At 36.4% G+C, this 14,354-nt stretch overlaps 1 protein-coding gene across 1 annotated transcript; it reads right to left on the bottom strand.

The window, feature by feature from the left end:
• Nucleotides 1-795: 795 nt before the first annotated feature.
• LOC109376358 (actin-related protein 2/3 complex subunit 5) lies at nucleotides 796-1,300 on the bottom strand. The gene has a single exon (XM_019632262.1). The coding sequence runs from the start codon at nucleotides 1,274-1,276 to the stop codon at nucleotides 821-823; it is 456 nt and encodes a 151-aa protein (XP_019487807.1). The 5' UTR covers nucleotides 1,277-1,300; the 3' UTR covers nucleotides 796-820.
• Nucleotides 1,301-14,354: the final 13,054 nt, after the last annotated feature.

The raw sequence follows: 14,354 nt of genomic DNA, 5'->3' as shown, positions 1-14,354 counted from the left end.
GCTGCCCAGAGTCTGAACTACATCATAGCTTCCATGTCCTTTCTGATGTGGAGTAGTTTCCCCAAGTAGGGCCATAGGATTAGAACGAAAGCTTTATGCTCATGCCAAACAAGCTCTGGTGTTTTAGAGATACATTTGTGTAGAGCAAGACTCCTTGCTCTGGACGCTGGTGACCATGAAAGAATCGAGAGGCCATGATTACTGGATGCTGAGAGGAAGAAGCGTACTTAAAATCACATAATCTGGAGGCAAGCAGAAATAAAGCTGGAGCTTGGTAGTGGTGTTCACCCACCACTTGTTCCAGAAACATGTTTTGCTTAAATAAGAGAAGTATGGTCCAGTTTCTCAATGTTAATAGCTGCCAGTCTCTCAAACATAGTTTTTATAAGGATCATTTCCTGGCTTGCAATGAGTTAGGAAACTGGCATCAAATTAAGATCAAATTTCTCTCTATTAGTCAAAAACAAAACTAAAAACACCCCTCCAAAAACGCCAGAAAAACAGAAACACCAGCCATTAGGGGTTAAAAATTGCACAATTAAACTTGAATGTAAATTATACTATATACAGACTGGTGTTACACATCACTGAAATACTTTTGAGAGCATGAGACACTCCTGTTGAAACATTCCCTCTATAGTATCCCAATTTTCATTAAAGGAAAACCGATACGTAATTTTCTTCTTGAGAGAGATGAAAGAGGAAGCAAGAAGGCAAAGCTGAGAGAGCAGATGCTGCCCAAAGGGCAGAGGTGGCATTTGGTTGTTTTGGTCGTTGTACCAGCAACAACCACGTCCACAGATGTCCAGTTCCTGTTGGACTACACCGTTTTCCTGGCAGTCAACACTCGGACAATGGACCCCACTCCTCCAGCAGCCAGCGCCTTTTCGTGCCATTGCAATAACACAGCACTGCTATTGTCAGAGGGGCTCTCAAAGCCTTTATACATATATTTCATTAGGAGATCCACGCCACTCTTGTCCAGGGATTGAACAGCCTTTTCAATGTCGTTAGCTTTAAAAGAGATGAGCACCTTCAAGACAATGCTGCCTGCCCGATCCTTCACAGCCTGACTCTTGGTGTTGATAGGGGGCTTCTTCAGAGCAGCCTGCAGGGCAGCTGTCATGTTTCCTTGCCGCAGGCAGGAGTCCACCTTGCCCTCGTGGGGCCCGGCCTGCCCGTCGCCCCCGTCTTCCTCGTCCACGAACTTGTTCTTGTCGTACTCATCCACGTCCACCTTCCGGAACCGGGCCGACGACACCGTGTTCTTCGACATCCCCGATCCGGTGCGGTGGCAAAGGCCTCCTCCTGGTGCTGCCTCTGCCCCCGCAAGCCCAGTCCTACAGGAACCCGAAGCCTGCAGCCTTCACTTCCCTCTTCCGCCTTGAGTTGTACGAGTTCTTGATTTGTTTTGGATATTAGCCCCTTATCTGAGGTATTGTTTGCAAATATCATCCCCCATTCGGTTGGTTGCCTTTTTGTTTTGTTGATGGTTTCCTCTGCTGTGCAGAAAAATTTTTAGTTTGATTCATTCATTTATTTCCCTTGCCTTTGGGGTTAAGTTCATAAAATCTTCTTTGAGACCAAGGTCCATAAGTTTAGTACCTATGTTTTCTTCTATGTATTGTATTGTTTCAGGTCTTATATTTAAGCCTTTAACCCATTTTGAATTAATTTTTATGTATGGTGACAGATAGCAGTCTAGTTTCATTCTTTTGCATGTGGCTTTTCAATTCTCCCAGCACCATTTATTGAGGAGGCTGACCTTTTTTCCATTGTGTGTTTGTGGCTCCTTTGTCAAAAATTAATAGACAATATAGATGTGGGTTTATTTATGGGCTCTCAATTCTGTTCCATTGGTCAGTGTATCTGTTTTTCTGCCAATACCATACTGTTTTGATTATTGTCTCTTTGTACTATAATTTGAAGTCAGAGAGTGTGATACCTTAAGCCTTGTTCTTTTTTGTCAGGATTGCTTTGGCTATTTCGGGTCTTTTGTAATTCCATACAAATCCGATGATTTTTTGTTCTATTTTTTTAAAAAGTGCCATTGGGATTTTAATGGTGGAGTACATTAAATCTGTATATTGCTTTGGGTGATATGGCCATTTTAACTATGTTGATTCTTCTAATCCATGAACATGGACTATCATTCCATTTTTTTGTGTCTTCTTCAGTTTCCTTTAATAATGTCTTATAGTTTTCATATAGGTCCTTCACATCCTTTGTTAAGTTTCTTCTTAGGTATTTTATTCTTTTTGTTATAATTGCAAAACGAATTTTTTTTTCATTTCTTTTTCTGAAATTTCATTGTTAGTATATAGGAACACAATGGATTTTTATACATTGATTTTGTATCTTGCAACTTTACTGTATTTGTTTATTGTTTCTAATAGTTTTTATGGTGGATTCTTTGAGATTTTCTATATGTAGAATCATGTCATCTGCAAAAAGTGACAATTTATCTTATTCATTCCCAATTTGAATGCCTTTTATTTCTTTCTCTTGCCTGATTGCTCTGACTAGGACTTTCAATACTATGTGAATATCAATGGTGAGAGGGTGCATCTCTGTCTTGTTCCTGATCTTAGAGAAAAAGCTTTTAATGTTTCTCCATTGAATATGATTAGCTGAGGGCTTGTCATGTATGACCTGTGTTATGTTGAGGTAATTTCTTTCTTTACCCATTTAATTGAATGTTTTAATTATAAATGTATATTGTAAAATGCTTTTTCTGCATCTATTGCTATAATATGATTTTTATCCTTTATTTTGTTAAAGTGTTTCACATTGATCAATTTGCACATGTTGAACCATTGTTGTGCCCCTGGAATAAACCTCACTTTCTCATGATGTATTTTTTTTTAATGTTTTGTTGTATTTAACTTGCTAGTGTTTTGTTTAGGATTTTTGCATCTATATTCATCACAGATATTGGTCTGTAATTTTCATTTTTTTGTGTTGTCCTTACCAAGTTTTGGTATCAGGGTGATGTTGACCTTATAAAATGATTTAGGAAGTATTCCCTCATCTTAATTTTTTGTAAGAGTTTGAGAAGGACAGGTATTAAATAATCTTTGAATGTTTGGTTGAATTCACTAGTGTTACCATCTGGTCTTGAACTTTTGCTTCTGGGGAGTTTTTATGATTATTTTAATTTCCTTACTGTTGATGGGCCTATTTAGATTTTCCAGTTCTTTGTGAATTCAGTGTAAGAAAGTTATATATTTCTAAGAATATGTCTGCTTCTTCTAGGTTATTGAATTTTTTTGGTGTATAGCCTTTCATAGTATTTTTGTATAGTCCTTTGTATTTCTGTGGTGTCTGTTGTAACTTCTCTTTCATTTCTGATTTTGATTATTTGAGTCTTTTTCTCTTTTTTCCTTAGTAAGCCTAGCCAAAGTTTTGTCAATTTTTTTTATCTTTAGCGATTTTCTGTTTGGATAATTTATCCATTGCTGTCAATGGGGTATTTGGGTCCCCTAGTATAATTACATTTTCATCAGTTTCTTCCTTTAGTTCTGTTAGCAATTGTTTTACATATTTTGCTGATCCCAGTTTAGGTGCATATATATTAATAAGTGTTATGTCTTATTGATGTATTCTGCCCTTTATCATTATAAAATTTTCATCTTTATCTCTTGTTACCTATTTTATCTTGAAATCTATTTCATCTAATATACTCATCAGTACAGCTACACCTGATTTTCTATGGATACCATTGGGTAGGAGTATCATCTCCATTCCTTCCCTTTGAGTCTATATTTGTGTTTGCAGCAGAGATGGGTCTCCTCAAAGCAACAGATAGTTTGGAGTTTGGTTTTGTTTTTTAATGCATCTCACTAGTTTGTGCCTTTTAATTGGTGAGGTCAGTCTATTTATATTTAAGGTGTTTATTGATATAGGAGGAGTTCCTGTAGCCATTTTACCTTTTGCTTTCTGGTAGCTCTGTGTCTTCATTGTTTTGTTTCCCTTGTGTTTCTGTCTGTTATTTTAGTTTGGTGGTATTCTATGGTCCCCCCCCCCCATATTCTGCTTTTTTATGTTATGTGTCTCACTTCTGGATTTTTATTTTGTGGTTACAATTAGGTTTATACAAAAAAAATTTTCATATGTATGATAGTTCTTTTTCTTCTGATTGCGTCTTATCTTCATTCACCTGTGCAAGTTCAGTGCTCTCTCCTGCTTCCTTTTTGTTTTTTGTTGTCACAAATTATTCCTTTTTATGTTGATGTTCATTTCCAAATTTCAGTAGCTATTGTATTCTTTTAAAAAATACTTTTACCTCCGTTAGCCTTTATGTTATATTTAAGTGTTTAATATGCTATTCTGAACAAGAGTTGCAATTTCCTGCTTCTGTCTGTCTCTTAGTCAACTTACAGTTTTGTATCCTTTTGTCTTTTTGTTTCAGATTAAAGTGCACCTTTAAGCATTTTTGTAATGCAGGTCTTGTGGTAGTAAATTCCCTCAGCTTATGTTTGTCGGAAAAGCCTTTATGTCTCCTTCATATCTAAAGGATAACTTTGCTGGATACATTATTCTTGACTAATGATTTCTTTCTTTCAATATTTTGAATATTTGATTTTATTCTATTTTTTCCTAGTGTGTAGGGTTTCTGCTAAAAAATCCAATGATAAAGTACTGGGGTTTTCTTATAGGTGACTGTCTTCTTTTCTCTGGTTGCCTTGAGAATTCTTTCTTTGTTTTTAGCTTGTGCCTTGGAGAAGACTTTTTTGATTTGAGATAATTAGGTGTTCTATTAGCTTCTTGGATTTGTGGGTCCACTTCTTTCCATAGATTTGGGAAGATCTCATCAACTATTTGTTTGAATAGGCTCTCTGTTCCCTTCTCCTTCTCTTTTCCTTCTGGTATACCCATTATTCTTATACTGCTGTTTCTATTATTCTTATACTGCTGTTTCTAATGGACTCAAATATTTCTTGTAGAGTTCTTTCTTTTTTTTTTTTTTAGTTTTGATTCTCTCTCTTCTCCCACTTCTAGACTCTGTCTTCAATATCACTAATTCTTTCCTCTATGTGGTCTGCTCTATTTCCTAAGCTCACTGGTTCATTCTTCATCTCATTTATTGAGTTCTTCAGCTCCAGAATTTCTGCTTGGTTCTTTTTTATAGTTTCAATCTCGTTGGCAAAGTACTTCTTTTGTTTGTTGATTTTATTCCTGAGTTCATTTAGTTGCTTTTCTGAGTTTTCTTATATCTCATTGAGTTTTTTTTCAGAACTACAGTCTTGAATTGCCTATCATTCAAATTACAATCTTCCATGTCTTTAGCTCTATTTTCTGGAGATTGTTCATTTTCATTCTGAACTCTCTTGTTACCTTATTGTTTTATTGTGTTTCATGGATTATTTCTCTACCTGGGCATTTGTTGGAATAAAATCTTTTATTTTTAAAAAAATATTTAATTCTTAACTATTTAGCAGTTTGATAAATGAGGTCTTTCTTTTGTTTTCTAGTAGGTGGTGCTGAAGCACAAGTTTTTTTCTGCACTATAGGGGTGTCTGTGATCTCTTTGGGACAGTGTCGCCTCCACCAGCTGTGGAAAATGCCTAGTATTCCCCCAGAAGATGGGTGTTGGGAGTCCTCTTTACAACTCAGTTGCCTCAGTCTCAGGCACTACCTTCAGTGTGGGCTGTGGCAGGCTATAGGTCTCCTGGCCAGCGTGTTCTCTGCACCACTTTCCTGCATCCAGAAGCTGCCAGCTGAGGTGGCTCAGATGCCTCTATACCATGATGGATGGGGGAGGAAGTGGGCAGGGGCAAGGAGGGGCTCAGTTACTATGTCTGCTGCTCTGTTCTCTCCAGTGGGTTAAGCTGAAATGAGTATAGACCACTTAGGCTGTAAAGTTGTTGCTGTCTTTTTGCGATCTGCTGAGGAGAATTTTACTGTGAGGTGAGCAGATTCTCATGTCTGCAGCTTTCTTTCTCTGGTGAAGGTGGCTTGTGAAATGCCAATACTCTTGGCACCTCTCCCCTGCCCCTGGCCTTAATGTGTCAATACCACCCTGGTCTAGTTGTCATTTGTGCCTCTCTAGTCTGCCCAGAGTGGGGGCTGAAACCTGACCTTTCACTTCTATCATGTCCACTGGGGCTGTGGCAAGCACTGGACTGTTGTGTCTGTGGTTCCCAGCTTCTTAGTGTTTTTTTTTTTAAACATCCTAATGTGTGAGGTGATATCTCATTGTAGTTTCATTTTAGATTTTCCTGATGATTCATGATGTTGAGCACCTTTTTATATACTCACTGACCATTTGTATGTCTTCTTTAGGGAAAATATCTATTCAGGTCCTTTGCTATTTCTTTTCATTGGGTTATTTGTTTTTGTTTCTGCTATTAAGTTGTATGAGTTCTTTATAATAATATAATTTGGATTTTAATATTTATAGGGTAAAGGGTTTGCAAATATTTTCTTCTATCCTATAGGTGACCTTTTCATTTTGTTGATGGTTTCTTTGGCTGTGCAGAAGCTTTTTAATTTACTATAGCCCCACTTGTTTACTTTTGCGTTTTTTGCCTTTGTTTTTGATATCAAACCCAAAAAATTCATTGCCAAACCAATGTCAAGGAGTTTATCCTCTAAGTTTTCTTCTAGGAGGTTTTATGGTTACAGGCCTAATGTTCATCTTTAATTCATTTTTAGTTAACTTCTGTGAGAGTAATTCTTATGAGAGGGGTTCAATATCATTCTTTTGCATGTGAATATGCCATTTTAACAACAACATTTATTGAAAAGACTGTCTTTCCTCATTTTTCATTCTTGGGGCCTTAGTAAAAAATTAATTGACCATATATTTCTGGGCTTATTTGGGGGGTTTTCTCATTGACTTATGTATCTGTTTTTATGCCAGCAATAAACTGTTTGATTACTATGCTTTGTTATATAGTTTGAAATCAGGAAGTGTGATGCCTCTATGTTCTTTATCTCAAGGTTGCTTTGGTTATTCAGGGTCTTTTGTGGTTCCATATGAATTTTAGAATTGTTTATTCTTTCTATTCCTGTAAAAAATGCCTTTGGAATTTGATAGGGATTGCATTGAATCTATAGATGGTTTGGGGTAATATGGACTTTTTAACAAAAGGAATTCTTCCAATCCATGAGCATGGACTATCTTTCCATTTATTTGTGTCTTCTTCAGTTTCTTTCATCAATTTCTTATAGTTTTCAGTGTACAGAATTTTACTTCTTTGGTTAAAATTATTTCCAAGTAACTTATTTCATTCTATTGTAAAAGGGATTGTTTTCTTAATTTCTCTTTCTGATAGTTAATTATTAGTATATAGGAATGCAACTAATTTTTTTGTTTTTCTTTTTTTATTAGATTATTTTTTATTATGAAATACACATTTTTTAGAATTAGTTTCAGCTGTACAACACAGTGCAATAGTTATACTTTTTACCCCTCGAAGTGACAACCCCCCCTCCCCCAATCCACTGCCGCACTTCCCCCCAATGCAACTAATTCTTGTATGTTAATTTTGTATTCTGCAACTTCATTGAATTTGTTTATTCTAACAATTTTTTTTTATATGGAGTCTTTTCTATATAAAATATTATGTTATCTGCAAAGACAATTTTATTTCTTCCTATTCAATTTGAATACCATCTATTCCTTCCTTCCTAATTGATCTGGCTAGTACTTCTGGTGATATGTTCAATGGAGGTGGTGAGAGTGGGCATCCTTGTATTTTTCCTGATTTTAGGAAAACAGCTTCAGCTTTTCTCTGTTGAGTATGTTTTAGCTGAGGGCTTGTCACATGTGGTCTTTATAATGTTGAGGTATTTTCCATGTATACCTAATTTGTTCTATATTTTTTTATGAAAAAAAAATGATGCTTAATTTTGTCAAATACTTTTCTGGATCTATTGAGATGATCCTGTGATCTAGCCTTCTTTTTGTTAATGTGATGTATCACATTTATTGAATTGCATATGTTGAACCATCCTTGCATCCTAGAGATAAATCCCACTTGATCATGGTGTATTTTCCTTTTAATGTGCTTTTGAATTCAGTTTACTTATATTTTGTTAAGAATTTTTACATATATGTTCATCAGGAATATTGGCCTGTAGTTATCATTTCTTGTAATATTGTTGTCAGGTTGATGCTGGCCTCATAAAATGAATTTGAAATTGTTCTCTTAAATTTTTTGCAAGAGTTTGATAGAATTGGTAGTAATTCTCATTTAATTATTTGGTAGAATTCACCAGTGAAGCCATCAGGTCCTAGGGTTTTCTCTATTGGGAAGTTTTTAATTACTGAGTCAAACTCCTTATTGGTTATTGGTCTGTTCAGATTTTCTGTTTCTTCATGATTTAGTCTTGGTAGGTTGTATTTTTTTTTTTTATTAAAGATTTTTTTTTTATTGGGGAATTAGGGGGATAGGAACAGTGCTGGGGAATTGAGGTAAGGGGAACAGACAAGTTGCTGTCGTTTTGTTCTTCAATCTAGTTGTGGAGGATGTCGCTTCACTGGCCCAAGTTGNTTTGTTCTTCAATCTAGTTGTGGAGGATGTCGCTTCACTGGCCCAAGTTGGCACCATCATTGCGCTCTTCCCGGGCGAGGCAGATCAGTCGCCGGCCTCTGGACGACCGCTCACTGCGGCTGCTGGCCGCTCACGCTGGCTGCTGGCTACACACGGTAGCCCATGGCAACCCACCGCCACAGGTGCTGCAGCCCACGCCGTCGCCGGCGACTCCCGGCAGCCCAGCTCCAGGTTGAGCCGTTGCTCAGCATCTCAGTTGTAGAGGGCAGTGTCACTGGCCCTCATATGTGGGATCCAAACCGGGGCCCTCCGGCATCCCAAGCGAGTTCTTAACCGTCGCGCCACTCGGCCGGCCCTCGTGGTAGGTTGTATTTTACTGAAAATTTATCCATTTTATCTACATTATCCAATTTGTTTTGTATATAATTGTTCATAGTATTCTCATATGATCTGTTGTGTTTCCATTCATTTGTCTCAAGGTATTTTATATTTTTATTTTGATTTATTAGATCCATAGGTTGTTCAGCAGTATGTTGTTTAACATTCAAATATTTGTGCATTTCTCTATTATATTTTTTTAATTGATTTCTAATTTCATATCATTGTGGTCAGAAAAGATACTTGATATGATTTCAATCTTCTTAAATTTTTTTACTTGTTTTATCAGATAATGTGTGCTCTGTCATGGAGAATGTTTCATATACACTTGATAAAAATGTTTATTTTGCTGCTGTTGGAAGGAATGTTTATATATATCTCTTAGGTCCTAAAGTGTAGTTCAAGTCCAATGTTTCCTTATTAATTTTCTGTCTGGTTTATCTGTCCATTAATGAAGGTGGTATAATCAAGCCCACTACTATTCTTGTATTGCTGTCTACTTGTCCCTTCATATCTCTTAATATTTGCTTTATACAGTTAGGTGAGTTGATACACACTATTTGGTACACACTATTTACAATTTTTATATCCAAAATAACAATACTTCATAGAGTCTGTGAGTCAATGCAAGATCAGGCTCCTACCTACTTTTTCAATTACATCTCATGAATGCTTTTTTTTGCTCACTTGGTCTTTCTTCCTGCCACAGCAGATGTCTTAACAGTTCCTAGAACATGCATTTTCTTGCTGTTACCCCTCTAGATGATTTCTCAATTGGATGCCTCATAGAATCCTTCTGGTCCTATTACCCTGGGTAAAATATATTCCCTCTTTACTAGTTAACAATATTTATCATAATTTTTATACTTGTTTATTCAGTTTCTTCCATTAGACTGTGAGACTCACAAGGACAGAAGACAATATCTTTTTGTATTTTGTTTCCCCAACACCTAGTAATTGTCCCTGGAATATATAGTTGCTCAATAAATATTTCTTGAGGGAATATTATTTTCAAAAATAAGTTTCTTGGAAGTAGAATTGTTGGCAAATGGTATGCACATTTTAGAAACTTTTGATGTTTACTTTCAAATTATCCAGCATAAAGATTGTATCAATTTGAATATACATCACAAAAATGATGGCATGAGGAGAGCTTAAAATCTTCCCCTGGAAGTTACAACAAATTGCACAGCTATAATTCAACAAAGGATAACCTAAGCAACACACAAGCATGTCTGAGAGATCAATACATTGAATCATCTGAAGGTGGGCAAATCAGACAAGCAAGGGAGGGGGGGAAGTGGGAGAAGCAGAGACTCAGGCTGTGGCTGCAGGATGCAGCCTGGAACTCACTGAAGTCTTGGGAGAGGGAAGAATTCAGGCTGCAGGCACACTTTCTGTGGCCCACAGTCCTGCCTGAGGGATCAACATATAATACGGCCGAACCCAGTATTCAGGCAGAGATCTCAGAGCAATGACTGAATACAGAAGAGTGAGAACTGTGGTTTAAGCCCAAACTGCCAGGCAGAAAACTAAAAACAAAGACACAGAGCCTGGCTGACTCCCCCCACCCTCCCAAAGCTTGCCCCCACACCCCTATCCTTCCAGTGTTAGAAGTGGGCTCTAGAAGAAACTGTAGCAGTGTCTCACTAAAGAACAGAATATCTACAGTGCTGGGAACTGAAGAGACAGTCCCACAGCCACAGATTCACAGTGCAACTAATCCCTGTGATAAGGAAGGAACTGAAGGGGTGAGACAGCTGTGGGCTGGAAGTAATCATTGCTTGGAGCCACAAACACACCAGTCACTTCTCACAGCCTACCCTCCCCTGCCAACTATTCTGGGCAATCCCTGTGGGGGCAACCAGAGCTGCCTGAGACACATAGACTCTACACTGGGCTGCAGGGGCAGCATTGGGATTTCAGCCTAAATGTCAATGGATTGAAATCACCAATAAAAAGGCACAGAGTAGCAGATTGGATAAAACAAACAAACAAACAAACAAACAACAACCATATGCTGCCTCTGAGAGACACATCTCAGCTACAAGTACAAATATAGACTCAAAGTGAAAGGATGAAAAATGATATTCTAAGCAAATAGTATCCAGAGAAAAGTGGGTGCAGACATACTTATAGCAGATTAAACAGACTTCAGGATAAAAAAGGTAACAAGAGACAAAGATGTATATTTTTTTATGATAAAGGGGACAATACAACAAGAAGACATAATACTTATCAATATATGTGCCCCCAATCAGGGAGCACCAAAATATACAAAGCAACTACTAATAGAACTAAAGAGATACTGAAAAAAACACAATTATAACAGGGGACCTAAATATGTAATTGACAGCTATGGATAGATCATCCAAAAGAAAATCAGTAAGGAAATATCAGCCTTAAAAGACATAGACCAAATGGACATAATTGAAATTTATAGAGCACTTCATCCTAGAACACCAGACTATACATTCTTTTCTAGTTTACATAAAACATTCTTAAGGATACACCATATGTTAGGGCATAAAACTAGACTCAGCAAATGTAAGAAGATTGAAAACATACCAAGCATGTTCTTTGATCACAAGGCTTTGAATTGGATATCAACTGCAAAAAGAAAGCAGGAAAAACCACAAATATGTGGAGATTGAACAAGATGTTATTAAAGAATGACTGGGTCAAAGAAGTAATAAAAGGAGAGATCAAAAGATATGTAGAAACAAATGAGAATGAAAATACATCCTATTAAAATTATTGGGATGCAGCCAAAGGAGTAATAAGAGGGAAATTTATATCGTTATAGGCCTATCTCAAGAAACAGGAATTATCCTAAATAAACAATCTAAAGAACTTGAAAAAGGAGAACACCTTAAAGAACTAGAAAAAGGAGAACAGGTGAAACCCAAAGTCAGTGGAAGGAAGGAAATAATAAAAATTTGGGCAGAACTAAATGAAATTGAGAACAAAGAGACAATAGAAAAAAATAATGTGATAAAGAGCTGGATCTTTGAAAAGATTAATAAAATCAACAAACCCTTGGCTAGACTCAGTAAGAGCAAAGAGAAAAGATGCAAATAAACAAAATCAGAAATTAAAGAGAAGTTACAACAAATACCATAGAAATACAAAGATCATACAAGAATACTATGAAGGACTGTATGCTAACAAATTTAATAACCAAGAAGAAATGGACAAGTTCTTAGAAACATAAAACCGTCCTAGACTGACTCACAAAGAACTGGAAAATCTAAATAGACCTATCAACAATAAGGAAATTGAATCAGTCATCCAAAACCTTCTCAAAAGCAAAAGTCCAGGACCAGGTGGCTTCACGAGTGAATTCTACCAAACATTCAAAAAGGATCTAGTACCTGTCCTCCTCAAACTCTTCCAAAAACTTGAAGAGGCAATACTTCCTAACTCATTTTATGAGGCCAACATTACCCTGATTCTAAAGCCTGGTGAGGATAACACAAAAAAAGAAAACAACAGACCAATATCTCTTATGAATGCACATGTAAAAATCCTAAACAAAATTCTATCAAATTGAATACAACAATACATTAAAAAGATTATACATCACGATCAAGTTCATCCCAGGGTAAAACGATGGTTTGATGGTTCAACATATGCAAATTAAGTATAGTGATACACCAGATAAACAAAATAAGAGATAAAAATTAAATGACTATATCAGTAGATGCAGAAAAAGCATTTGACAGGATACAACATCCATTTATGATTAAAACACTTAATAAAATGGGTATAGAAGGAAAATACCTTAACACAACCACAGGCCATATATGACAAACCCTCAGCTAATATCATAATTAGTATGAGAAATGGAAGCCATTTTGCACTACATTCAGGAACAAGACAGGGTTGTCCCCTATCACCACTGTAATTTAACATACGAGGTCTGACAATTAAGGTCACACAGTCTACCTAGAAAAAGTGCTACATACCTCATTGCTGAATATCACTATGGTCACCTTTGAAGTACTCCCCTTGGGAAGCTATGCACCAATGCCAGCGCCTAGTCCACCCTTCAAAGCAATTTTGGAACTCTTTCTGGAACAGCCATCAGAGCTGTCGTATTACCATTGATGTCCTGAACATCATCCAAATGTCTTTCTTTCAATATTTCCTTTATCTTTGGGTAAAGAAAGAAGTCATTGGGGGTCAGATCAGGTGAGTAGGGAGGGTGTTCCAATAGGGTTATTTGTTTACTGGCTAAAAACTCCCTCACAGACAGTGCTGTGTGAGCTGGTGCATTGTTGTGATGGAAAAGCCATGCATTGTTGGTGAAAAGTTCAGGTTATTTTTGTCTAACTTTTCCATGCAGCTTTTTCAGCACTTCCAAATAGTAAACTTGGTTAACTGTCTGTCCAGTTGGTACAAATTCATACTGAATAATCCCTCTGACATAAAAAAGTTAGCAATATTGTTGCAACAAGTTTGCAAAGTTGTCATACCTCATAGTATTGAAGTCCTCGCCAGAGCAATCAGGCAAGAGAAATAAATAAAAGGCATCCAAATTGGGAATGAAGAAGTTAAATTATCACTTTTTTGCAAATGACATGATTCTTCATATACAATACTCTAAAGATGCCTCCAAAAGGCTATTAGAAACAATAAACAAATACAGTAATGTAGCTGGCTACAAAATCAATGTACAAAAATCCATTGTATTTCTGTATACTAACAATGAAATTTCAGAAAAAGAAATGAAATTGCTTTTACAGTTGCAACAAGAAGAATAAAATACCTAGGAATAAAGTTAGCAAAAGATGTGAAGGACCTATACAGTGAACACTATAAGGCATTTTTAAAAGAAATTGAAGAAGACACAAAGGAATGTAAAAACATTCTGTGTTCATGGATTGGACAAATCAACATAATTAAAATGGCCATATTACCCAAAGCAATATACAGTTTTAATGCAATCCTTATCAAAATCCCAATGACATTTTTTAAAGACATAGAACAAAAAATAATCAGATTTGTGGGGAATCACAAAAGACCCTGAATAGCCCAAGTACTTCTAAGAAAAAAGAAGGCTGGAGGTATCACACTCCCTGATTTCAGCTTGTACTACAAAATAACAATAAAAACAGCATGGCATTGGCAAAAAATACTATATACAGAGACCAATGGAATAGAATTGAGAACCCAGAAATGAACCCACATAAATATGGGCAGATAATTTTTGACAAAGGAGCCCAAAACATACAGTGGAGAAAAGAAAACCTCTTCAATAAATGATGCTGGGAAAATTGGAAAGCCATGTGCAAAAGGATGAAACTAGATTATTTGTCACCATATGATGTCTGACAATAAAGGTTGAAAACTTGTTGCAACAATGTTGCTAACATTTTTTTTTATATCAGAGGGATTATTCATTATGAATTTGTACCAACTGGACAAACAGTTAACCAAGTTTACTATTTGGAAGTGCTGAAAAGGCTGCGT

This window comes from Hipposideros armiger, unplaced genomic scaffold (assembly GCF_001890085.2).
Source record: "Hipposideros armiger isolate ML-2016 unplaced genomic scaffold, ASM189008v1 scaffold_1113, whole genome shotgun sequence".
Lineage (NCBI taxonomy): Eukaryota > Metazoa > Chordata > Mammalia > Chiroptera > Hipposideridae > Hipposideros > Hipposideros armiger.
This window is presented reverse-complemented; position numbering and strand designations above follow the sequence as displayed.

Coding starts and splice junctions, on each gene's coding strand:
- LOC109376358 (XM_019632262.1), bottom strand. CDS start 1,276: ATGTCGAAGAACACGGTGTCGTCGGCCCGGTTCCGGAAGGTGGACGTG.